This window comes from Fukomys damarensis, unplaced genomic scaffold (genome assembly GCF_012274545.1).
Source record: "Fukomys damarensis isolate Sample0158 unplaced genomic scaffold, DMR_v1.0_HiC HiC_scaffold_22, whole genome shotgun sequence".
NCBI lineage: Eukaryota > Metazoa > Chordata > Mammalia > Rodentia > Bathyergidae > Fukomys > Fukomys damarensis.
In genome coordinates, this window is record NW_022900934.1 from 13,350,718 (window position 1) to 13,377,331 (window position 26,614).

General features: G+C 48.5%; 1 protein-coding gene across 3 annotated transcripts in view; it reads right to left on the bottom strand.

Moving 5' to 3' along the window:
- Nucleotides 1-23,575, bottom strand: part of Eya2 (EYA transcriptional coactivator and phosphatase 2) — a 146,186-nt gene extending 122,611 nt beyond the window's left edge. For all 3 annotated transcript variants that reach the window (XM_033767029.1, XM_010626243.2, XM_033767026.1), the window contains exons 1-3: nucleotides 23,458-23,575; nucleotides 11,689-11,734; nucleotides 8,413-8,555 (exon numbers count right to left, since the gene is read on the bottom strand). In XM_033767029.1, coding sequence (XP_033622920.1) covers nucleotides 8,413-8,555; nucleotides 11,689-11,734; nucleotides 23,458-23,566 — 298 coding nt within the window. In that variant the 5' untranslated portion in view covers nucleotides 23,567-23,575. The remainder of the gene's footprint in view (nucleotides 1-8,412; nucleotides 8,556-11,688; nucleotides 11,735-23,457) is intronic.
- Nucleotides 23,576-26,614: the final 3,039 nt, after the last annotated feature.

Sequence of the window (26,614 nt, forward strand, 5' to 3'; positions counted from 1 at the left end):
ATTACCAGCTTCTTGTGTTTACCTGCACAGGGGTTCTGTGCACACACAGGCTTATGGATGCTATATGTACTTTTTTGTATATGTTTACATATATGTTCCCTCTTTCAAAAAATAAGTGGGGGGGAGTCTACACTGTTTTGCAGTTTCCTCTTTTTCCTTTTATTTCTTCACAATATGTAGTAACGATCACTCTCCGCCAAATTTGAAGTTCTTTCCTTTTTTGTATTTATAGCTGCACAGTATTTCATACATAAGAATATATGCATATAGAGATACAGATATACCTAGGCATACAGACCTGTACACAATACCTATTTGGTGCAACTTAGATTATAGTCATTACACTCACATTTTTATGTTCATGGGCAAGTATATCTTCCAGGTAAATTCCCAATAGTTGGATGAAATTGCGAAGTCTAAGAGCAAGAGAATCTTACATTTTCATGGATGTTGCTAAATGGTGTTTCAGTTAGTATGTGCCTGCTTTCCCACAGCCTGTATGAAATCATTGATTTCTTTGTCCCCTGAGTATGAAACAGTATTTTTCTGCTGCTTAATTTTTTTCTTTTTAGGGATGGGGATTTAGCTAAGTGGTTCCACCATCTGCCTTGCAAGCACAAGGACCTGAGTTCGATCCCTGGTAGCAAAAAAAAAAAAAAAAATTTTTTTTTTCTTTTTACAGTATTGGGGATTAAACCCAGGGAGCACTGAGGTACAGCTCTGGTCTTTCCTTCTTTTTTTTCTATTTTGAGACAGGCTATCACTAAGTTGCCCAGGCTGGCCTTGAACTTGTGATCCTCTTGCACCAGCTTCCAAGCAGCTAGGACAGCAGGCATGTGCCACCACACCTACCCATCTAAACGCTTTTTTACAATCATTTCCTAGCTCTGGGGATAATTTTGCAATTGAGGTTTAATCGCCCCCACAAAACGTGAGATGGATTTTGAGACAGGAGACCCGGGCCAGAGTCCTGAATGCTTTGCTGGACTCCTTGGTGACCTTGACAGTTTCTCCTAGAAGCCCCGCTTGCATGTCTGCCTCCTTATGATACGAAGGGTGGTTGAGAAATTAAAGGAAAATGACAGACACAGCTCTGAACAACACACACACACACACACGCACGCACGCACGCACACACACACACATCCTTTTCATCCTTGTGGTGAACCCACAGCATAGGCAATGTTATTTTCCTTGTATGAAAGATGTAGAATCTGAGGTTCAGAAAGCTAGTTCACTGGACTGGGTTCTTGCAACTGGCACACAGTCAAGGGTCCTAATCTTGGTGCCTCTCAACAGTGGGGGTGAAAGGGTGTAAGACTCAGTAACAGTAATGATGACAGCCACAGGCAGTATTTATATGGCATCTTCTTCTTTTGCTTGGTGTCCTGGGAATGGCCAATGATGTACCTGGCACAGGGCTTCCCTGTCCACCTGGAGTAAATCTGAACTCATGTGATTCCATCCAAGGCTCTATGGGGCACCGCCCAGCTTTCCAACCTTACTTCTCTGCGCTCTCCTGATCTCCCCTTCACTCATGCCATGTGCTCAGCCTCTCTCATTAATTTTAGTGGCTGGAAGGAAATCCAAAATTTGGAATATCATTGTATATTCAGCCAGTTTCCTGACGATAAGCTCTGGGTTGATTATACAACCCCAAATGGTTTATTAGAATGTCAGACTATCTCAGTTGGGTATGAGCAGTGTAACTGCTGCATCAAGGGTATGTTCATTTCTCATTTAAAATACAGACAAACTGCAAGAATATCTCTGGACTCAGGGCCTTTGCACATGTCGTCCCCTCTGCTTGAAATTCACGCTCCCTCTTCATTACCAGGCTAACAGCTTTGTAGCCTCTGTTTCTCAGCCTCAAGTTGCCCTAGAAAGGCCTGCTGCCACCTAAGCCAGCTGCCTCCATGGCTCTTGGTTCTCCTCCTTCACGTCACTTGTCACTGCCCGTTTGTCTGACACCCGTTTCCTTCTCAGGCTGAGAGCTGCAGGAGGACAGGGGCTGCATCTATCTCATCCTCTGTGATGTCCCCACATGGAGCTCTTTGCCAGGTGGTTGCCCCCCACCAATATCCGGTGAATGAATAAATGTGAAAGACAATAAGTAAAGTTTTTCACCTCTCCTTTTGTTTTTGGAAGAGGTTGGACCATAAAATTGCAACCTAGGAGAAAGGGAATCGAGATGGTCGTGGAAAGGGGACACGGAGGGCTTTGTCTTGGAAGTCAGTATGGCTCAGACTGTGGTGCACGGACCAGTCACGAGTTCATGATGGGAAAGGACAGACAGTGGGACAAAAGCATCGGGAAAGCCTTGCAGCAACTTGATGGCTCTGTCACATCTATGGCCATCCCTAGACTTGTACTCTATATGCCCTTGAAATTCATTTCATTTTCTTTTACTGAAGTGTCAGTCCACGATGGAGTGAAAATTAAAAAGCAGAAACCAAAAATCTGTCTTTCATAGCAGATGAGAAGCACCATCCTAGCGACTGAGTTCAGAGGCCACCTAGCAATTTGAGGAGTGAGGAGGCACTAGTCGTAGGAGACCCCCCACTCCCCCAGCATTTCTGATGCGCCTCTTCACAGAAATAGCAACAGGGCCTCGATCAGATGCTTGGCACCTCTGGCTTAGGCTCACGGGATCACTGCAGTGACAGCGTGGGTTTCAGAGAGTGCCAACGGCAGTGACCCACCAGGCCTGCCTGCATCCACTCATTCAGGTCCCACCTTAACAGGCCAAAGACAGATTCCTGGCAGTGGAGACAGTGCTGCGTGGAGCTCACATCCTTGCGGGAGGAGCTACAGAACAAAACAAGCAGACTACCTGAAACAGTCTCCCCCTCTCCCACTGCTGCACCTGCCCACTTGGCTTTACAGGCCGGGCCATGAGACACTGCAGGTATTTTTGAAAAAGCAGCTCCATCTAAAAACTATTTGCTGGCCTTGAGCAATAACGACCAAGATGTATGCAATTAAAACAAACGCATAACAGAAAATTCCTTTAAGGACAATTTGTGTACACAGCCCAGTAATCCAGAGATCACCATGCAGATAACAGCCACAAATGAGCCCTCAGCCCTGGCTCCCGCTCTCCCCTCCCACAGTGTCACCGAGCTCTTTGCTTCTGTGTCCTCGCAGGCGCTGATTACTTCATACACTCAAGCCAAGGGGGGATAGAGGGAAGAAGCAGAAGGGCCCAGCTCCCCGCCTCCAGGAACTATTTGGAAGCAAAGTCCAGCCTTTGCTTAGCTTTCCTGAATGGCAGGCAGGTGTGAAAGGGTTCTGAAGTACCTGGGGAAAGTCCAGGTGTGCCTGGAGTACCGACTTCTGGTCCACGATTTCTACCTCCACCATTAGATGACAACAGATTGGAATTCCGTTCTGGCAGATTTCTGCTTCACTCAGAAATTCAGATATGCACAGAAGTAGCTACAGTGTGGGAACAGCCTGGGTGCTCATCAACAAACGAATGACTGAGTAAAGAAAACATGATACACCCCCCGCCACACACACACACACACACACACACACACACACACACACACACTGGAATATTGCTCAATCACCTAAGAGATCCTTTCATTTGCAGCAGTCTCTGGAGTTGGGAGACATGATGTTAAGGGAAATAAGAAAAATACCCCATGTTCTCTCTCATACATGAAAGCCAAAAAAAGTTGGCGAGAATGTGGAATAGCGATCACTAGAGGTAGCTTAGCAAATAAAGGGTGGCTGGATTTGCTCAGGGCACACTATAACACTACTGAAATATCACATAGAACCCCATTAATATGTCCAATTAACGTATGCTAATAAAAAATAAAATAGAAAAGCACTCATATACATTGTGGGAGGGTGAAAACCATGGCTGTAATATTTTGTAGCTTCTCTCATGAAGGCCAAATTTCTTCCTACAGCCCCAGAGGCTGGGCTGGCCTGTGACTCGCTGGCACTTCTGGATGTGGCTGAGGGAGTGAAGCTCCGGAGAGCAGGCACAGGAGGCTCCGCAGCAGCTCACCCTTCGCCCTCCTGGGGATCAGGGTCCATTCGCTGTAAGAAGCCCACGGCCCAGGCCCAGGTGACTCGCCAGCTGGACACAGCTGCGTGAGAGAGAAAGGGAAACCCGAAGGAGGCCCACTCAGCCGACCCACAGCACCATGAAAAAGAAAAAATCAGTGTTGCTTGTGATGCACTAGTTTAACACTATGTTTAATTACTATGTTTTGAGGCAGTTTGTTATGTACAAGACCCAAGGGAAACTGTTATCCAAGAAGTGGAAGTTGCCTGTATTCCAGGAACCAGAAATCCCACTCTTAGGTTTTTGACCTGAGAAAGGTGCTGACCGCAGCACCCTGCGTAATGGGAAACAAACAAAACTCCCAGACTGGATAAATGAATTACGCTGCAATCCACTAACAGAAAGCTATGAAACAGTGAGAATGAATGAACTGCAACTACATGTATGAGTAGTCACAAATTTCTCTGGCATCATGTCGGGTGGAAAGAGCAAACTGCAAAGAAATGCACACTGAAAGATACACCGCGTATGTATAAAGTTCAAAGCATGTTTACAATATTTACATCAGGCACCAGCAAACGATAGTCTATAGGCTAATGTGATCTGCTGCCTGCTTTTATAAACCAAGAGTTATTTAAACAGGGCACACCCACTCATATAGGAGCTATCTACGGCTGCTTTTCACATCATAACAGAAGAGTCCAGCGCTTGAATAGTCTGCAGAGACGGAAACATTTGCTATCTGGTTCTATACAGACAAGGTTTGCCGGCTCCTATTCCATGTGAAATGGAGAGGAATGAAAAACCAGATTCAGAGGTGGGAGTAGCTTGGAGATAGACCTCCCCTTTTCAGTTGGATGGCTCGTTTGTGGTTATGTGTAGTAGTCCTCTCTGTTTTTTTAGATGCCTTAAATATCGCACAATGAATTGAGAAAACGAATACTCAATACTCCTGACCTCCCTGTCTCCAGTTTGCTCAATTATGCTATTTCCTTGCAGCTATTTAAACAACTGTAAGTAGTGTGATTTGCTAAGGGGCAATGAAAAGACTTCTTGACAAGATTCAGCAAGGTTTGCCCAGACAATGAGCAAACACTGCTTGCTCGGGCATGGGCATGTGCAAAGGGGAGCGGCTTTTCAGCGCCCATTAGTATTCAGTGACATGGCCATTCTGGGTGTGTGGCTGCCCACTTCTGCCCACATGGCTGCAGTCCACTCAGTACTTCCTGTGGGCGGGACCCACAGCCAAATCTGCCCCTTGGCTGTTTGTATAAATAAAGTTTTATTGGAACACAGTGCCTAGCTGCTTTTATAATGCAAGGGCAGAGCCGAACAGCTGTGATGGAGACCATATAGCCCCCAAGGTGAAAACTAGTTCCTTTTACAGAAGAGGCCAGATAGTCTCTGACATAGATGACTTTATTTAACCCTTATGGTAAGCACAGGAAGCCAGATTTAGGATTACTTGCATTGCACTAGTGAGGAAACTGAGGCCCAGGAGGTGAGGTCACTGGCCCAGGTTCCCACCTCCAGTACTGGGACTGCAGACCATGCACTCTTGTACTGTGTATTGTCTGGAAAGAGACTCGTTGAAAGTAACCGAGACAGTAAAATAACTTTGAACCAAATTAATTTCCATCTGATGCCATGTTTTGTCTGGGAACAGGGCTCGTTTCCTCATTTATGTGAAAAATAATATGGCTGCATTGTTCTTGGCTGTCAGCCAGGCGGGGCAACTTTGTGTGACTGTCACAAGTCTTCCAGCACGGGAGGGAGAGAGAGCAGACGAGATGCCCACACCTGTTGGCCCAGGTCTGTCACAGGTAATCCCTCAGGATTTAGGGAACGCATGTCTGGGCGGTGGAACTCAGTGGTCGGGGGCTCCTCGACCCCGGAGCCAGGCTGCCTGGGTTTAATTCCCACTCTGCCACCAACCAGCTGGGTGACCTTGGGTGAGCTATTTGTTCTCTCTGAGCCTGTTTCTTCATCGGTCAAGGGGGCCAATGCTGCGACCTTCCCTGTAGGGTTGAGGTGGGGATTAGACGAGTGAATGGACACAAAGCAAAGTGAGTGACGAGAAGTCAGCGACGGTGACTGTTTTAATGCCAGACCTGATGTTCAGACAGGACCTGCCATTCCCACCTCCAGAAGGCCTCTTGGCTCTTTCCGCGGCTATCTGTTCCCTGCCACAGCCTTGCCCGGGCCTCCAGGACCCCCTCCAGGCCTCCTCAGTTTCCCTATGGGCCTTGCTGTTTCCACTCTTGCTCCTCTCCCCAGCAGTGTTGCCATTTGTACTGCCAGCACCGGAGGCCACCCTCTGTTCACACGCTCACCAGTGGAGCCCGTCCCACCGGGAATAAACCCCTAGTCTTTTAGAGGTCTCTGAGGCTCTGCCCGCCTGGCCCACACATCTTGCCTCATGCGCCAGCCATGGCTACCCTCTGCCTGGGTACTGCACCAGGCAGCTGAATTAACTGCTACTTTAAGGGTTCCCTGGCCCTGGAACCTAAAATAAATCATATTCTTATTTGCTTTTCTGTCAGGAGCTTCTTGTCTTCCTTCACACTGTGCTTCACGGTTTGAAATACAGAGTTAAAAGTCTGCCTAATGTTTTTCTCCTTCAAGGCCAGGGCTTGCATGCTCGAATGTGTTCCTGAGACAGGCAGAGAGTCCAAGGCAGTAACATGGGCTGGGCGGGTTCTGCGGCCAATGAGGCTTTATGGGAACGTCCCTTCTCAGGGCCACACACTCTTGACACCAAACTGGGCTGCCCAATCCTCTGTTTAAAGATAATGCAGGTGTGAACTGTTACTTAAACATTTGCCATTTACAAACTGGCAATTAATTTTTTTAAAAGTCAAGTATATTTAAGAGGCTAAAACAATATAGAGATCACCATCACACCTCAACCTGTGTCCTCAGCCTCTGCCTTAGACTGCAAGCACCATGGAGACAGGGCCCGTCTTGCCTCATGGACCACTGTACACATATAAACCAATGCTGAACGCGTGAATGGACGGGTGATGAATGAATGAGAGGGCAGAGGTGGGATGAAGAAAAGGAAAAGCAACACCAGGTTCACTCTCCATGGTGAAGCAACACCCGTCAGTTGGGAAGGGAGATGGACACTGATCTTCCCGTCGAGGATTTTACAGTGAGGCCCAGAGACACCAGGGCAGCTAAGCATGGAAGGCAGGCCTGCTGCCCACCAACCTTGTGTTCTCTCTCCTGGACCCAGGGTTTGGTGACTGGAGAGCCATCATGCATCCCAGGGGTTCCACCTACCCTTCCTTCTCCTGGACCCACCCCCTCACATTTAGATCAGCTGTTCTGGGCTGCATGGTGGCACCAGCCAAGTGTGGCCATCTGGACCATCCTGTCTTCTCTGCTGCTGTGTCTGGGTCAGGGATCTGAGTCGGAGAAACTCTAGGCCAGCGCAGAAGTTCTGGATGGGAAGCATTCCCTGTTGTGGAGAACTGCAGCCCAGAAGTGCTAGGTTTCCCTTTGCTACCACAGTGGGAAACAGAAGCTGATTCCTGGTATCACTTAAGTGCCGGGGATCCAACTCTTCCTAAAGCCAGTGTCCTAAAACGTTTCAGCTATGGAGACAATAAGCTACCTCGTTTCCCTAAGATGACTAATGTCAGGGTCTTGTCACTTGGTGTGAATAAAGACCAGAGGCAGAGGCAGATTAGTAGATGAGCCAGGTTCACGAAGTCTTCAGTTCTTACCAGTAATGTGCTGAGAGTCAAGGTCAAGAGGTCTGTGGTTTTTGCCTCTCAGCCTCCATTTCCCCTTCTCACCCTATACCATCTCTGGATTTTCTTTTGAGAGAACCACCTTCCCAAATACATAATCCACCTGTTTCAGCCTCCTTATTGCCCTCACCTCATCTCCTGAAATGATCCAGCTTGGGCTAAAGAGGGCCAATATGGGATTCTGTTGAAAGTACTGGCAAAGATGAATCATCTTTCCACAAGATGAAAGGTTACAAAGTTTATAGGCACCATTTTTACTGTTACACGGGGACAACTTCTATGGCAGTAAAGTCAACTCAGAGGAAAGTGAGTGAGACACATCCCGATGACGTCCTTTGAGTATCTGGGTTCAGCCATAGCTGATGTTAACTGTGCCCCCAAATAAACCAGTATGTGAATCATCAAATTCCTAAACCAGCTTGGTTTAGGTTCCTGATTCTTGCAATCGAAAGAGCCTTTGGCATAAACTAGAATTTGAACTGTATTTATTGTGTCTCTTCTCTTTTTATCTCCAATTCAAAATTAGCCAAGCTGTATTTATCTTTCTCAATCTAAATGAACAATAGGGCAGGATGAAAACCATGATGCTGGGGACTTCATGAGGAAAGCAAGGGTTTGTCTGGTACTCACTGTAAGAAGGGATCCCATAGGCTTGTGCTGGAGGCGGGTAAGCTGTGTAGGGAGCGGCCTGCTGGATCCCTGTGCTGTACTGCGTCTGGCCGTAGGCTGCCATGGCTGCAGAAGACGGGCTGGGCAGGATGCGTGGGCAAGGTCTGCGCTCAAGAAGAGAAGATGAAATCTTAGTTCAGCCCCCAGCATCCCTTCCCCTGCATCTTGGTGTCAACACTGCCATCTTTCCTTGGGTGTTCAATCTTTCCAGGGCAGAGGCAACTTCTGAGCTCATAAATCTCATTTCCTTTTTCTCTTCCTGGGAACCTGGAAGGTTGTTTCCTGTCTCCCTTGCATTCAGATTGGACCATGTGTCAGAGTTCCACCCAATGGAGTGAGGACAGATGTGTAAGCCACACCCGGTGTGGCCAACAAAAACATCCCCTCCAGGGCTCCTGCTTTCTCTCCTTTTTTTGGTAGCAAAAGCAACGGAAAGTCTGCAATGGCCATATCGTAACAGGAAGCACCCCAGTTCCGAGTCAGCTTATGGAGAAGAGGTGCCCTGCAGTTTCACCTAGTCCTGTGTTACTCCTGTCAGTAATAGAAACCTCCATTGTGTGCTGCCACTAAGACTTCAAGGTTTATTGGTTACTGAAGCAGAACCTGTCCTACCCTGTCTGTCCATCCTGTTTTAGACACCTTCCCAGCTTTAACGGGGTCGTCAGTCAAAACGTTTTGTTCTAAACCAAGGCATGGGCACATGAACCAATATCATCTGATCAGTCTCTGTCCTGGGGATTTAAATCCTAGGCTGAACAATTTATTCTGGAAGTCACACTGTGAAGAGACTGTCTTTCAGTTCCTTCCTGTTGTCTGGATCCCAGAAGCTGGGCTACTCTTGATCTTCCTCAAGGCCTGATTTTCCCATTTCCATTTATATTGTAAGTTATCCCAGATTGTTCCAAATAGTCCTTATAGACTGACATCAGCTGGAGTTGCTTCCACCCAAGGATCACAACTGGATTCTGTGTTCTAAGATGAACAACAGTTTCTATAAAGGGCCAGGCTCTCAGGGGATATTTACTAAGACATTTCTAATATAAGGACCACTATGCTGGGAATTGTCTCAAATAATCCTGATATGTGTATACATCTCATTGGAGCCTCTTCTGAACTCTCTACGTGAAAGTTTTTAAATAAAGATTTTAGAGATGAAGAAATCAAAGCTCAAGAGACCTGAAGTCAGAGCTAGAAAGAGGTAACTCTAGAATTTAAGCTTTGAAGTCCAACTCCAGAGCCCATGCTTGTGACCTTGCAGCTTTGCTACGTCTCACTTATAGGACAGGGATTTATCCAGCCCTACACACACCAACAGATATAGTCAGAGTGAGTTATTCTAACTCAGAGGGGTGGGAGGGGAATGGGCCATTTAGTCCATGGGTCCATGGATATAATTTCTTTGAGCAGTGTATTTGTTTTTCCTCCTACTTTGAGTTTGTTGCCAGTATTTTAAAACCAGGAGGCTGTACACACACACACACACACACACACACACACACACACACACACACACTCTTCATTTTCTCCTCTACCCTTGGAAAGCATTTCTGCAAGTCTGTTCTATGGTACTACCAGCTGGCCTTGAGTAGCAACCACTCCAGACTGAATGTCACTCTCTGACTGCAACAGCCCCTACTGTTACTTCACTTAGTAATAAAAACAGCTGGCAATTTTCATGCCTATCTTGTGCCAGGACTGTCTGAATTATTACTTTACGAGGGCTGGCTCACTTAAACCTCATAACTATGGTAACTCACGGAGTTGGTTTATATCCTTATGCCCACTTTGCAGATGAGAAAATAGAGACTAAATAACACACCCAAAGCACACAGTTGTTGCAGCCTGTGGACTCTGTCCACACCTTCACACCCTCCACTTTGTGGCCTTTGCTGGACACCACAGCAGAGACAGTCTAACTACTCTAACGGACATGTGAGGGCTGGTAAACACTGATGAGATCCCAAAATTGGAGTCTGAGTCCATTTTGGTTATATTATATCATTGTAGTTAAAACCTGTTTGGCTCCAGATATTTTTTTCTACATATTAAACATGGTAGGCTTGCCTGGATATGAAGCCTCATGACAGGTGTAAGGTGAACCAAAAGTTTATGGAATTATAACCACATGTCTGCATGCCCTGCTTTCTTTTTGACTGTACTGCTGTGATAAAGGATTATTTGGGGAACTTGTTCCAAACTGCATATGAATCTCATTTGAGCGGGGGATGCCAGGACCAATTCTGGAGGGCGTTTCATCAGTCAATATCCTGGTTCTGCAGGGTGCCTGGGACTTCCTGCTGCTCGGAGAATTGTACTTGAAAATGTTCCCGAGTCGCACCCTGCCTCAGAAGAGAAGCACAAGGTAGAAATCCGAGATGTGCAACTCCTGCTTCTTATCAAAGCCAAGTTAAGCAACTCAGATTAAATGGGGTGAAAGTTAAAGCCAGAGAAAGGATGATGGCGTCTCTAACCCCAAGGCCTTTAAGAGTCAGGGGGATCTCACAGTCCCAGGTGGCTCGCTGCCACCCCCACCCCAAACATCTGAGGCTCCCCCAGTGACAGGAAGAGTCACAGATGCCAAGGAGCACCTCATCTGCCCTGAAGGTGGCAGGACGGGGGCGGCACACAGACGGCTCCCCGGTGAGCCCCCTGCAGCACTGGGCCCCCACTGCCCGCATCCTGGAGCGCTGTCTCCGCACCCTCCCAGGACAGAGGCCAAGTCTCCCTCAACCCTGTGCCCAGGGCTCAGCACAGGACGTGGTACCCAGGAGTGCTGGGTGAACTGGGGCTGGAAGAGCAGGAAAAGGGAGAGAGCAGGAGGCAGGGAGGGAGGGAAAACCTGGAGAGAAAGAAGGGGAGGTGGAGAACAAAGGAGAAAGGGAGACTGAAGGGCAGAGGAGACAGAAGAAAAGAACTGAGAGTCAAGGAAAGGGAGGAAAAAGTGAAAAAAATGAACAGAGAAGAAAGAAGAAAACAACAACCAACAAACATTCTCAGAACAGCGCTCCAGCCACATTCTAGGCAGCTTTTGAACTTTTTTTTTTACTCATTTTATGGGATAGATTGTTCGACTGTCACCCATCCCAACGGTGAGATGAAGGCTGGCAGGTGGACTCACACGTGTGATGGTCTCCATTGTGGGCGCCAGCAATGAGACTCTGACCCCAGCCCTCTCTCTAGCTGTTCCCTCACAGAAGGGAGGGGAGAGTGTGAGCAGGGACAAGGCAAGGGACTCACCTTGCAAAGAGCTGGGGCACGCTCAGAGGAGCCGATCTGGGGATGCCTGTGGAGGAGGGGGAACAAAGAAAAATGTGAAGAGTTTAGCCGGCGAGGCCATGTTCTCCAGAAGCTGTGACTTCAGACAGTGGCCTAAGAGGGCAGGAACTCGAGAGAGCTGCTCCAGGGGCTTTTCTCCACACAGAAGTTTACCTGATGCCCGCCCCTGCAGCATTCTTCTCCTACAAGAGTCAGAACTCTTCCTGGGTGCCCTTCATCTCCGAGAAGTCAATGAAGGGTGGGCGGCATGTTGACAATCTAATAGCATTTCAAACATCAGAGTAGAATCCATGCCGCTGTGCATTGCTAGATGGAGACACCGGGCCAAGGAGACACAACGGATGTGCTCGAGCCAGATCACGTGACCACACAGAGGCACAGCCAGGGCCTGGCCCGCGCGAGTGCCACATCTACTCCTGGAGAGAACCACTGCCTTCTCCACCTCAAAGCCGGCCCCCAAGCCCAAGAATGGCTCTGCACATACACCATCCACTTTCACTCTTCCAATGATGTCACCTCTACACTCCTCCTCCCCAGTGCCAGTCCATGGCCCCTTCAAGGGCGGGCACATGTCGGATCACCTTCGAGGCTCCACCCAGGGTGGAGGATGAGGCCTGGGCTCCTGAGGCATCCAAACAGCATGAGAGACAAGATGCAGGAGGTGGTGAGAAGTGAGAGGAAGGAACAGAGTCTGATTTACCAGTGTCCAGTTCACTGGCGAATACTTCAAATACCCAACTCCATGTCCTCACCGCAGCCTGGACAAATCCGGATGATGTGCCCACTGACGGCTAAGTGTGCTAGCCGCCTGCCAGTTCTCACTTCCTGCTGCGAGGGCAGTGGCTGGGGATCCTTGTGCTCCAAGCCCCCAAGTGCTGTGCCTCTCCCAGCCTCTGAGCGGAGACTCAGTCGGCCACCTTGCATTTCTAACTCTTCCCTTCCCCACTCTGGGACTGCAGGCTGCCTACATTTCAGGCCTCAGGGCCCCCTGAGCAACGGCAGTGAAAATCCTGATCTTTCAAGCTTGAATGAGGATTAAACGAAAAAAATGTTGATGATGATGATGATGGTATCCATTTTTACCTGGTGCTTGCTATGTGCCAAGCTCCCTTCTAAATACTTTACTTGGGTTAATTCTTCTAATCCCCATAACCACTCTATTCATGTCCCCAAAGGATGAGCAGGAGGCCCAGAGAGTTAAAATAACTCACCCAGGGCCATCCAGGTCATAAGGGACAGATGTGTGATCTGCACCTAGATGGCCCAGCACTGGACCTGTCTCAACCACGCCAAAGGGCAGACAAGGACAGCCATCGTCATAATGGCAGTGAGCCCCTGCTCGGAGCTGACTATGTGCCCGGCCCTGGGTTAGCGGCTTAGAGGTGTGACCTCATGTAGTCCTGGCGAGGGGGTCACAGGAGGGCAGTAGATGGAGAAGCTGGCTGGGCTCTAAAGGCTGGGCACCTTAGTCAAGGCCAGCAGCGAGGGAGCCAGGACTCGAACCCCAGAACTATGTGAGTCCAGAGTCCATACCTATAGTCCCTCCCTCCCAGCTGGGTCAAATTCTGTTGTGTCCTGAACCACTCAACAGATGGTAGAGGTGGAGGTGGTCTAAAAATTCATTTACAGAGTTATAACTGGAGTTCAAAAGCACTGTCTTTTTTGGCGGGGGGTTGTACAGGGGATTAAGCCCAGGGCTTTCACACTGAGCTATACCTTTGGCCCATTTTTTTTTTTTTAAATTTTGAGACAGAATCACTGAGTTGTCTAGGCTGGGGTCAAATTTATGATCCTCCTGCCTCAGCCTCCCAGAATGCCAGGATTAAGGATGTGCCCCCAAGAATTATCTGTTTTGTCTTACGAAATATCAGCACATACCGCCAATAGTAAGAACAAATTGGGTGCAACCTTCATGTCAGTTATAGGTGTGAGACTGTGCCGTGGGTGTATGGGTCGAGTGGCGGTGTGAATCCCTAGTTCTTACACAGCACAATGAGAAAAACCGGGAAGGTTAAAACAGAGTGGGCTACTGTCGAGGACAGTACCCAGCACCAGCAGGTGCCCCCGATGCTCCCACCCTCTCAGAGCTGGTGCCCCAGGCAGGAACCCCATCTCCCCTTCCTTTTCCTCCCTTAGGGCCGGAGAACCAACTGCCTCATTCCGAAGCACCACAGTCTCATTATTGGTGAAAGCTCATAACTTGTGTGCGTCTAGCAATACAAGGATTACTGAATTAAACATTTGGAATATTTTCCTTAATAAAAACGCACATATTCATAAGAATCTGACTCTACCGGAAAACATTCCTATGGGCTCACATTAACTCCGCATTCTCTTCGGTCTCCACGGTGCATTTGCATGTGTCTCACCCGGCTTCCCTTCCCCACCTGCCTCCCTCCCCGCGTCGCTCTGCATCCGTCACACACACGCCCCTCCCCGTCCAGAGGCCAGGAAGTCCACAGGGAGGCACAGGCATTCTTGGGCGCGCAGAGGTTTCCCTTTGGCAGACTGCATGAATTTTGAAAACAGACTTTTGCCTGTTTTCTACTGTATCACATTTAACCTTTTCATCCCGAGACAGCTGGGGGACTTGAGAAGCTGGACAATGTGTGTGTTAGATATGGCGTGGCCTCCTTTCTCCTTTTCTTTCCCACACTCCCTCCCTCCCTCTCTGCTTTCCTTTCCCCTGGTTAGGATGCTGGCGACTCCACTGATGAACCTGCGAGGTGCTCAGTGGAGATCGCTAGGTCTCTCCTCCTTAGGGGCCCGGGACAGGACTCAAGGTCGGGGTTCTAGGTGTTGGGCACAGAGCTGGGGCTGGGGCTGCACAGATGTGGAGCCAAGAGCCTCTCTTTCCCCCGTGCTTTGCTGTCCAAAGCTGCTAGGCCTTGGAGGTCCTGGGCACCAATGGCTCAGGTCATTTGTCATAGCCAAACATCTACCAGGATGTGGGCTTGATGAAGTGGTCACTGCAGACAGTGCTGGCTTCAGTAGAGCAGATGGAGATTGCAAATTACCACTACAGTCACGGTGGACAGTCTGGTCCTCAGTGAAGCCCGGGATGCCTTTCAGTGACTGCCCAGGTGCACACTGCACCACTTTCTTACAGTCATAGGATTTAACAGATTTTTCCAGACGTCAGGTCAGAACCTGGACAGACACATGAGGTAGAGACACAGGAGGCCACATGCTCCGATCAGCTTGGCAATGACCTTGTCGCAGCCTTGGCAGCACCTCTGGGCGGGGATGGTGCCCTGGGTGCACTACACAAGAGTGTGTCAGAGGGCAGGGAGGTGATGCTCATGAGTTCCTCAATGGGACCCTGGCCTAGGGTAGGGCAGATAAGCAATACTTGTAATCTGGAGCTCGATCTTCAACATGGGCCATCAGCAGGTAAGACAAGAGATCATGAGCCCTTGGGGCCACTCTTTGGGGAGCCCTGAGCATGGAGACACCATGCTTGGCACACTTTGACACTGATGGGTGGACATGAACCTTGTCAATGCCACTGAGCTTGCCACGATGAACCCACACTACACGTAAGCCATGACACTGAGGTCTACAGAGGAGTCACTGAATACATCGTAGAGCCACTTGGCCAAGAGTCACCAGCAGGGCCAAATCTATTTATTTCAACTTCCTCATCATGTCATGGGGAATGTGGCTGCCACAAAAAATGGGGCAGCTAGCTCTCAAGTGGGCATAGGTAAAGAGCCTCTCTACTTCTGAATTTAAGTCTCCTCTTCTTCCCTAGCACCCTGGGGGCAAGGGCAGAAGCGTTAGCTAAGCAGATGGCTGAACTTCTGGGATGAGCTTATCCGTTTGCTGTCCACCTGGGCCAGGCATGTACTGGGGATTGGGTTATAGTGAGGCAGCCAGAGTCCCTGCCCTGGTGAAGCCCCTGCTTGTCTGCTGGGGAAGACAGGGGGCAAACACGTCATCTCATATAAATGAGTGCTGAATTACAATGATGAAGTTCAGAGGATGAAAGCAGGTGGTGCAGACCAATGCACCTGCATTTACCTAGAGATTTTGCTAAAATACAGACTCTGATTCTGCAAGTCTCAGACACTCTCCAAGTCTGCAGTATGGGCTAATACAGATCTTCAAGTCACTGACAGCTGTTGCAATTCTAGGTTCATAAAAATAAATCTTAATTCCAGAAGTCACAAACTCAAATACATATTATGGCTAAGAAGGTAACACAACTTGAATACCTCTTATCTGAAATACTTGGGACCACATGTGTTTTGGATTTTGGAGTTTTTCAGATTTTGAAACATATATACTAAGGTATCTTGGGGAGATGTCAGCTTTCCATCACTATAACCAAATACCCAAGGCAGTTAACTTATAAAGGGAAAAGGTTTATTTTGGCTCGCAGTTCTGGAGTTTCTAGTCCAAGAGTGAGCAGCCTCATGACTTTCAGCCTCTGGCAAGGGAACCTTTCATGGTGGAAGTGTGTAGAGGAGCCAACTGCTTACCTCATGAGGCAGGAAGCAGAGGGGACGAGGGAGGAGCACACAATCCCCTTCAAGGGATGCCCCATGATTTCCATAACTCCCATAAGGCCCTATCTTCTAAACATCTATAGCCCCTACCTTGCTGGTGACCACATCTTTGGCTCACTGACTCCTGGGGACACTCAGCATCTAAACCATAGCAGCACAGGACCCAGGCCATTTCATATACACGTTCTACACATAGCCTGACTTGCTTTATATGATACATTTAATGATTCTGTGCATGAAGCAAAGATTCATAGTGTAGAATTTACCACTTGGGGGTATCATGAAAGGGCTCAAAACATTTCTGATTTTGGAGCTTTTCAGACTTTGGATTTCTGGATTTGAGGTGGCTCAATATGTATAAATGAGCAGAACATAAGATCTAGTTTTTTTTTTTTTTGTGGCACCGGGGATCAAACTTGGGTCCTTGCGCTTGCGAGGCAGGCCACCAAACCGCTGAGCTAAATCCCCGGCCCAAGATCTAGTTTTAATACAAGGAAACTACAACTGTAGACTTGTGTGAGTGAACACTTATGTGTGATTGTGTTTGTGACTGTGTAAAGTGACTTATCCAGGGACACACACAGTTTGTTCTCTCATTCGTTCATGCATGCATCCGACAAACTTTCTTCCTGCACTTAATGTGGGCCAAATCCATAATCCAAATCTCAAGATGTGTTTGTTTAATGTTCTTTCTAAAGAAACCACGTAGGACTAAGCGGTCAGGATCAAATTCAAACCCCACCTCTGTTGCACTATAGCTATACGCCCATTCTTTCTCTAGGCTTCAGATTCCCCGAAAAATGGGGCAGCAGATTACACCTGCAGGGGGCGCAGGTAGCTGTCTCGTGGTAACCACGTCATGTATAGGAGCTACAGCTAGCTTCCCACTGTCCTGGGGCCCTTGCTGAAAGCAGTGCACTCATGCTGACTGCATGCTTTTCTGCCTCTCACTGGGAAGATTAAGAAGCTAATGATGGTGAAAGCAGAAAGGCTGTTATGTTGCCTAATTGGACCCCAGAGACCGACTCCTAAGGATCCCGCAGGGAGCGAGGCCACGTCAAGTGACAGCACCATGTCCTGAGGCTGCTGGTCTTTGCCATGAAAGGTGCGTGTCTGTAAACTGCTCAGCTCAGCTCCCTGGGGTGGGGATTGAAGTTGCTCCCATGCCAGGGACAGCAATGCTAGAAGAGCACTATTCTAGGAGATCAGAAGTGTGGGTGGGCTCCAGTTCTGACTGCTGTGGAGTGGCTGTGTGACAGTGAATAGGTCATTTGTCCGATGTGGGGTGTTGCTGAGGATAGAAAGAAATGAGGCAGTAGAGTAGTGTTGGAGGGTTCATAAATACATGCTTTTCTATCAAAATCACTGCAAGCTTATTTTAATGCACATTAGAATCAAAACAAGTTATCAAAGTCATAACTTTCCTGGAACTAGTTCATGTTATCTTTGAAAATAAATTTATTTCCATGGGGTTGAGGTGTGTGTGTGTGTGTGTGTGTGTGTGCGCGCGCGCACGTGTGTGTAGTGCTGGCAGTTGAACCTATGCACTAAGCTACAGTGGTACCATGGTTCACAAGCTTAATTTGTTTCACGCTTTTAGAAAAGATAGCCTTGCTTGTGTTTGTGTGGAGAAGATGGCTGTGGTCATGTTTGTCATCTGAGGCAGAGTTTGCAAACAAAAGCAAAATTCTGCCAAATGCTTTTGTTGTGGACCAAAGGCCCCGCGGTATATCCCCAGCTCTTTCTGTGTTTTTAATTTTGAAACAGGGTCTCACTAGGTTGCTAAGTTGTCCAGGCTGGACTTGAACTTGAGATCCTCCTACCTCAGCCTCCCAGAGTACTGAGATTATAGGCTTATGCCCTCATACCCGGCTATGGGGGTTGTTGTAAAGAAAAATTAATGAGCATGTACATTACATCCCAGTGTAGGGCAGAAGGAACACATTACATGGGAGGCATGTTTGGACTTATGTGTTTCACCTGTGGAAGGAGTGATGAAATTTATAGTACTGTGTATCCTTGTTCGCACAGGAGGGATCTGCTTTTCCTTAGGACTGCACAATAGTTACTGAGTGCATTCTCTGTGGCCTGCAGGTGGAGGTTGCTCTGGGCACGAAAGCCCCTACACAATCACAGCTGGTGACTGGGAGAGAGGACAGAAGCCAGGATCTGGGCAGAGCTCTGGCAGCTCTACCTGGCCCAGAAAAAAGAGCACTGAAATCCACCAATGTCGGGCTGGAACCAGCCAGACTGAAGCTGAAAATGAGGCCTGGTCCTGCTTGGGACACAGGCGGTGCAGGAAGTCTGAGAGAAGCCAGCTTATCCCCATGGTGTCACCTGTCCTCGAAACACTTAATGAGATTATAGCCTCAGCTTTTGAAAAATGTATCTGCATTCTAAAAGAGAAAATGTCTTCCATTCAGCTTTACTTTCTTAGTTCCCTAAAGTTCTACCTCTCCTTCCCAAAGACAGGGTTACAATTCAAGTCCACTTTGCCCTTGGATAGTAATGATCATAGGTCACATATCCTATCTCACGCTAAGGGTGGCGTGAGTATTATCTGTGGTTCCCTTAACAACCTAGCAAGGACGTTTTTATCATCTGTGACTTTCAGTCATGAAAAATGAGGCAGGGGAAAGTAGGGACATTTTACTAAGGATTCAAATCCGATATCGACCTGAAGTTATTTGTCATCCCCCAAGACGTTTCAGTCTGTATCCATCCAAATGTCCACCCATCCTTCCATCCATCCACCCATCCATCAATAATCTTTTAAGGGTCCACTACAAGCGAGGCTTGGCTGGGATGCAAGTGACCTGTCGGTTAGGATGTTCAGGGATCACAGGGAGATGGAGAAGTACACTTCAGTGGCATTGCTCATAAAGGCGAAAAACAAAACAAAACAAAACACAAATCAGCCTGTACCTGCAGCTACTTGGTATACGGAGGCAGGAGAATCACACATTTGAATCCTGCCTGGGCAACTTAGTGAGACTCCCTCAAGCTTTTAGAAAAAGGCTGGGGGTTTTAGGGGGTGGCTCTGTGGTAGGGCACCTGCTCAGCATAGCGAGGCTCTGTATTTGTGCCCCGCAAAGCCCCCTCCCCGGCCCACAATTAAAGATCACACCAGCAACCTAAGTGTTCATCTGCAGGGGAGCAGCGGGAGGAAGACTTCAGCACAGACTGTACGGTTTGAAAGAGAGAGGACCAGATCATTCCATCTGTCCTGAGTGAACCAAAGGAACGCAGCACAAGACAGAAAATTTTGTGCTCCCAAATTTTTTCCAGCAAGCCTAAGATTTGTTTAGTAAATATACATATACCCACAAATAAACATACCTAAGTGATACAAATATTCATTTACATATATGTAACTGCATGAAAAAGGCCGTACACAGTGCACCCCTGGAACACATTATTCTGGGGAGCAGAGGAAAAGACAAGCTGGGGTGGGTGTGGTAAAGGGACGTTTGGTCAGTGTTCCAAGTGTTGATAAGGGTCACGGGTCTAGCGGTTACCTGGTGACTCAAAATTTATGTTGTCTTAAAAAAAAGAGGGAAGGAAGGGCCCCCAGGGTGGGGGACAGGGGTGAGAGGGTGGTGAGGTCCGAGGCAGCCAGGTGCAGAGCAGCGCCCAGGCAGCCTGGTCCCCCACGGAGGAGCTGCGTCTGCCCCTCTACTCACTCCACGCGCACCTCAACCCATTCTCAGCAGCGCGGGATAAAAATGAGCCAGGCTGTCCTTCTGCAGGCGCCTCAGCGTTCTGTCGGGAGACACCGACAAGCAACCAGGGACACCTGGCAGCCTCTGGTGGAGACGCAGAGAACCGAAGAGCTGGAGCAGGGGCTCTGTGGGCGCTGCTCTCAGGGCTGCCCAGCACCCGGCCCACCTCCACCCAGGCCACCGCACCTCTCACCTGGGCTATTGCCACACCCTCTTCCGTGGTCTCTCCACCCATCCGCATCCGGCATCCTGCAGCCGGCAGGATCAGCAGCGAGGCTGTTGCTCCCCTCGCTCCTTTCGCACTCAAAGGAAGAAGCCAGTCACTTCAGGGGCCCACCAAGGCCCGTGTGGCCTGACCCTGACGACCTCACTGATCCCCTTGCTCATGTGGTTCTACTGCACCACCTGCTCTGCACTCCTTCAGTCCTCTGGGTACACAGCTGCCTCAGGGCATTTGCAATTGCTGCTGCCTCTGTTCATAAGGCTCTTGTTCCACACAGCCACATAGTGCCTCCCTCACTTCCTCTGGGTCTTCGTTGTCTTCCCAGTGATAGCTTTTGTAGCCACTTTAGTGAAAACTGCAAACCCCTCTTCACATTCCACTTCCCTGGGTGGCTTCCCTTATTGTACTACCATCATCTGACATGCTAGTTGTCTGGCTTCCTCATTGTTATTGCTACCTGTGGCAGTCTCAATAAAGATGGGCTTCTGTGCTGTCTCTCCAGGACTTAGATAGCACTGGGCACTTAGACAGGAGGAGAGGACCGTCCTGCAGAGTCAGGGGAAAGCTGGTCCAGGAGAGGCAACAGCAAGTGCAAAGGCCCTGAGAGCAGGATTGTGTTTCCAGTTAAAGCAGAAGAAAGACAAGCAGGGATTAGGCCTAGGAAACAAAGAGTACAGGGGAGGAGATGAGATTGAGAGGCACCCAGGACAGACAAGGGGAGCCTGTGGGCACGGGCGAGGGCCTCAGACCTTACTCTAACCCTTTCTTCGCCATCTTCCAACCACGCCGTGCCCCATCGACACGACAGCATCGGTGGAATGCTTATTCCTTCTCATATTCAGGGGCAGGGGAGCCCCAGGAAAGCGGTCGTGAGCGCACAGGTGGGAACACAGCGGGGGCACCTGAGTGCATCTGGGCTGTGCATTTCTCTCCGGAGGAATTCGGAGGGCAGGTGCTGAGGCCCACGCCTCTCTGGGGTCCACCTCTGACTTGAACCCTTCAAGCCACGCAGTAAGGACCAAAGCTGAGCGGTGGCCTGGGTGCAGGAGGCGGCAGCAGAGGCAGGCAGGGAAAGCAGCACCCTCAAGGGTGGCACGTCTCCTGCCGAGGGAAAGGGGGTGTGTGACCCACCACGGCCACCTGCTCTGAATCTGGGCACAGCTTCTCTCTACCCCACTGCCCCTCCCCAAAGCCTTCCTGCCTGTGCCCCAGGCGATGGCCAGGGTGGTGACAGCCCATGTCCCCAAGAGGAGTGCTTGTGGGCCTCACGGCTGGGGCAGTTGGACAGCACGGGTCCGGTAACATGCAGAGCTTGGCAGAAAGTGGCTTCGAGTGATCTGTAAGTGGGAACTGGGGCCAGGGTGCCTGGGCTTGATTCCTGTGTGATTCCAAGCTGGATGATGAACGCCCTGCGCCTCCGTCTCCACCTCTTATAAAATGAGCCCACAGTTCAATAACTGAGTGAGAGACAGTGCAGTGGGTAGGAGGACAGACCTTTGAGGTCAGACTACTCAGGTTTGACTCTCGCCTATCATTTATCTATGCCACCCCAATCTAGATGTTTAAACTCTCCGTGCCTCAGTTTCCTCATATGTAACTCGTGATAATAGTGGTACAAGCAAGGATTAAGTGAGTTAATCTACAAATACTTGGCAGAGGAAGTGCCAAGTGTTTGCTCCGATGGTGACTGAGAGGAAGGAGGAGAGTCAGTCTCAATTCATTGAACGATACGGCTTTGAGTAGCAGCCGGCACAAAGTAGGTACTCACAAAAATCAAGGATAAAAGGGGCTCCAAGGAACAGCTGCCTCTCAGCTCCTACCCCTGGCAGCCAGGTGGAAGGAGGACTTAGTATTGCTGAAGTGTGCAGCATTTCAAAGAAAACCAGAAGTCCAGATTTTAAAAAGCCCACAGAAACCAAGCAAAGGCATGTCCGAGGGCCAGAATTGTCGGCGCTGCCTTCTGCAATCCCAGTTTTGCAATCACTGTGGTTTCTGATTCAGAGAAGAAGGACAATGGACTAGGTTTAATCATTTACCAAGTTCCCAAGGTGGGCAGGCCGGATACTTCACAACCCAATGCCCCATGGAAACCTCACCATGAGCACTGTACAGAGTGAGTGGTTACTCAGCCCCCACCCGACAGCTGAGAAACCAAGGCTCAGAAAGGTTAAACAATTTGCCTGGACTGGGCAGCAGCAGGGCTGGGATTCGGACCTGGACCATTCTTGCTGAGCAGCCAGCGCCCTTTCCTGTCCCCACTGGTGCTGAAACACAGAGAGTCTGAACAGTGGCTCTACCCAGGGAGCAAGGATGACTGTCTCCGAACAGGGTTTAGTGATTCCTCTCAGCCTTCTGCCAGTTTACACAGATGCTCCGAGGTGCCCAACAATGAGGGTGTGTCCTCTGCAGTTCCAGGAGCCTAGACCCTCTTGGGGGCCTTACACCCGGGATGTTCCAGCTGACAGTATGCAAGGGCAATGTCACTGTCGTGGTGACAACAGCAATTTCTCATGGAAGCCTGGATCTGCCTAAAAGCAAATGCCTTGTGACGTTATATCACACAGACACCCAACCCTTGGGTTCTGTAGCATCTGTGCCCTGCAAGCTGGCGCTGAACACAGGGAAAGAAGACCGGCTGGGGGGTTTTAGGACACTGGCAGCAAACCTCTGAGCTGCCCAAGGAAAGGGTTAAACCCGATGCTTAAACATAATAGCCGAATGTCTTTGCTAACTCCAAGCTCTACCAGGAAGGCTGACGGATCCCAGCAGAGCAAACAATAGCTGGGATTGTTCTAGTGAAAACTAGTCCGGCTGCAGCAGTTGCCAATAATTCTTTAAACAGCTTTAGCTCTCCTCTGCTTCCTTGACTCCAACCCAACCTGAAAGCAAAAGGCAGACGAGTTCTTGTCTTAACGTCAAAGCACCGTGGCGAGATGCTGCCGGGGCCAGGAAATGGCAGAAGAGAGCTTGGAGGGCGGAGTTGGAGCCCGAGACCCTGCGGGACACGCCCAGGCTGGGTCTGGGGGGCCTGAAAGAGACTACGTGGCAAAGTCAGAGTTTGTCTCCTGGAGCCAGACACCAAGACAGGGGGCCCAGGGCACCATGCGCACACTTGTCCCCCAACGATGACAAGGTCGTTGGCGACCTACACCAAAGTTTGGTCCCAAGGCAACAGTGTAAATGGCAGCAGGAGAGACACACGTCAGTTCCTATGGATGCTCACAGGGCAAGCAGGGCCCGCCATCTGTCACCAAAACTCGCCGCAGAGCCCTACCTTCTCTGTCCCTCAGAGCCCCCGCCACGTCGCTGCCGCGGCTCAACTTCAGTTTTTCCAGGCGGTCGCTGTTTACAGTGAGGCTGGGTGAGATCACTAGTTCTAGCATTGCCTTGTACCTGCGAGGAGACAAAGGGAAATATAATTTATTCATTAATTATGCATGCTTACTAATGATTCTGACTTCTCTCCCTAACAGTATAAATATTAAAGCTGATAACCTAAACCTAGACTTCTTATAAATTCCACGTAATAAAACATTCACTGAACTTTTCATCAAAGGGAAAGGGAGGATTGAAACGAGCCACTTGCTTCCCCCCCAGAAAGCACACCCACTTGATTACAATGTCCCCTCCTCATACTGGATTTTCCCACTAGAAGAATTGTATTTTGCTCTTTTAAATGCCACCTGAATCCCAGGCAGTGGATGATGGGGCTTCTCAGAGGAGGAAGGAGAGATGGCGGAGAGGGAGCATATGGATTTGAACTCCCTAAGAGCAGAGGCTTGGGAAGAGCTTGGCGTTGTCCATGGTTAAGAGGCAAAACAGACACGGTTTTATTTGTGCAGGTGGAGAGAGGTTTGGATGCATCCAAGGTATTTCACGAGTGCCTCTAGGCAGCAGAAGTCCGTAGCCTGTCACTGGACGGAAGACAGAACACCTTGGCTCCGGAGTGACTCACGGTGCTGATGACATGGATTGGGAGGGAGAGGGCACAGGGACAGGTCCCTTGGGTCTTTCTCCTCATTTTACTGCAAATGTTTCCAACTCTTGTACCACCTTGGTGGTCACCCTCTCTAAATTCCTACCTAGCGTGGTTAGGAAATGTGAATTCTAGTGACAGACATTTTCAAAGGCCTCAGCTATAAGTGATCACATTTAACACTGATTCAAGTTGTCTTCAGAGAAAGGCTGCATTCACTGGGACATCATCATCATCACAAGGTCACCACTGGGATGACCAGTTACCTCTGTGTTACTAAAACACAGCGAGTACATTAAAGGATGGTATTGATGGTCCTAAATAACATAAAGTTATGAATTTAAGCTGGGCATAGTGGCACACACCTTAGAGCAGTCAGGAAGGCTGAGGCAGGAGGGTCACAAATTTGATTCCAGCCTGGGAAACAGTGAATTAGCAAGACCATGTCTCAAAATAAAAAATAAAAAAGGCTGGGCTTGCAGCATAGTGTGAAAGCCCTGAGTTCAATCCCCATTACCATGATACAATTTTTAAAAATTTAAAAAATTTAAAAATGATGTAAAATATAGCACTGGGCTCCAAACACCCAGATGTTGTAAGTGTGGGTTTTAGAGGCAGCAAATTATTAGCTAAGTAACCAAATCTGGTTAAAAACAAAATGAATTGTTCCTCTCTCTGGGGTTTAAAAATATTTGAGGTAGTTGCCAATGTTCTAAAACAGCAATTTCACACACAAAAATTGAGATTTTCAGCTTCTCTCAAAAGTGTAAGACTATTGCCACGGTCTCTCATGGTGTCCATTAGTTGGAGCCCAAGGGCAGCTGCTGGGTTTGGGCAAAGCAATAGATTCTGTTGGCTCCAGACTGCTGCTCTCCACTCTGTTACTCTGGGCCCTCTTTTCCCATTTAGATTTCCTCCTGCTCACTACTGGCATTTGCACCTGACACCCAAGACAGAAGGTTTCCAGAAAAGCCTGCTGAGGAAAGAGACAGCCACATAGCACGTCAGGCTGCAGTCAGGGAGCCTACTTTTCTTACCGAGTGTTAGCTTCACTCTTTAGAGCACTACGCACATCTGAACCAGCACCTGTTGTCGGCTGACTTCACAAAGAGCAGGAAGGTGCGTGTGAATTTTGAGCTCTGGGACAGAGTTAGAGCGAGTGAGGATTTCGGTGCATCCCCCTTACTCTCCTGCCTAAGATTCTGGAAGGTCAAAGCCAACGTGGAAATCATCTGGCTTCCTCCCCAGCACCTGACTCTGGATCTTGTTCATTGCGCCATCCAAATAATGTCTGTTGGAGGATAAGGGAAAGGAAGGGACAGAGGGACAGAGCAGCAAGAGCAGAGGAAATCTATACTTGAGGGATTAGCTTCTTCCCACAGGATTTTAAAAAAAATTTCCATCTATCTTATTTTCCACCCTACTCTTGGCAATGACTCTAATATATTAAATGTGCAATTAGGTTTCCTTAACGATGATACTGTGTTGTTTTATGTGTGGCATGATTTAATTTACATGTCTACTAGGCTTCTTATTTTCAGTGTCCCTTAGGATTTTAAAGTGTCCACAAGTCACTGGACGGATACCTGGCTTGCAGCTGTGACTCTGTACCTTGTGTCCACCCTGTGTCCATGCGCTGTCCCAGTGGTGAATATCGAGGTAGTCTTCCCCTCTCAGCCACTGTAACCCATGCTTCGGTGAACATCTTCATCTAAAGACGTTTTTCCGTCTACCTCTACATATGTGCACGCGTTCCTAACTGCGTGTGGACGATTCCCATGTCACACGACGGACGTGAAATGAACTTGACCAAGGGCTCGCGTGCTGTGCTTCCTAAGTCTTGTGTTATTCTAGCTTCCCACCGGAAGCACACAGGGGCCACTTTCACAGTCTCCTGCTAACACTTCACGTTGCTCAGCTTTCTAACTTTTGCCAGACTTATGAGTGGAAAATAGCAACAATGAGTGGTTGTTGCAATTTGCCCTCCTACGATTACTAGTGAGTTTGAGGACATATTCACAACCCTCCAGGCCATGTGAATGTTCGGGAAAACTGTCTACACAATGTCTTTCATCTCTGCTCATCTTTTTACTTTTTTGTTGCTGTTGTTGTTAACTTGGCAGACTGCTTTGTATTAGGTTATTGTTGGCTTTGCTGTAAATTTCATTTCTGAATCCTTCATTTGTCTGTTTTCTTTATTTCTAGTATCACTGGTAGAAAAAAGAAAAAAATCCCTACATATTTGCCTGAAAACTTTTTAATGTATAAATATTCTTTCCTTATTCCTGAGATTAAAACTTTAACTACGTGCTAAGCTCTTCACTTCTTTCATTTATTTTATTATTAACATGTCTTCAAATTATCTATATCTGATATTTATATCTATAGCTGATATTTATATAATTTAAAGTTACATTTTTCTCTAATATTGGAAAGAATGAAAGCAAGCCAGTTT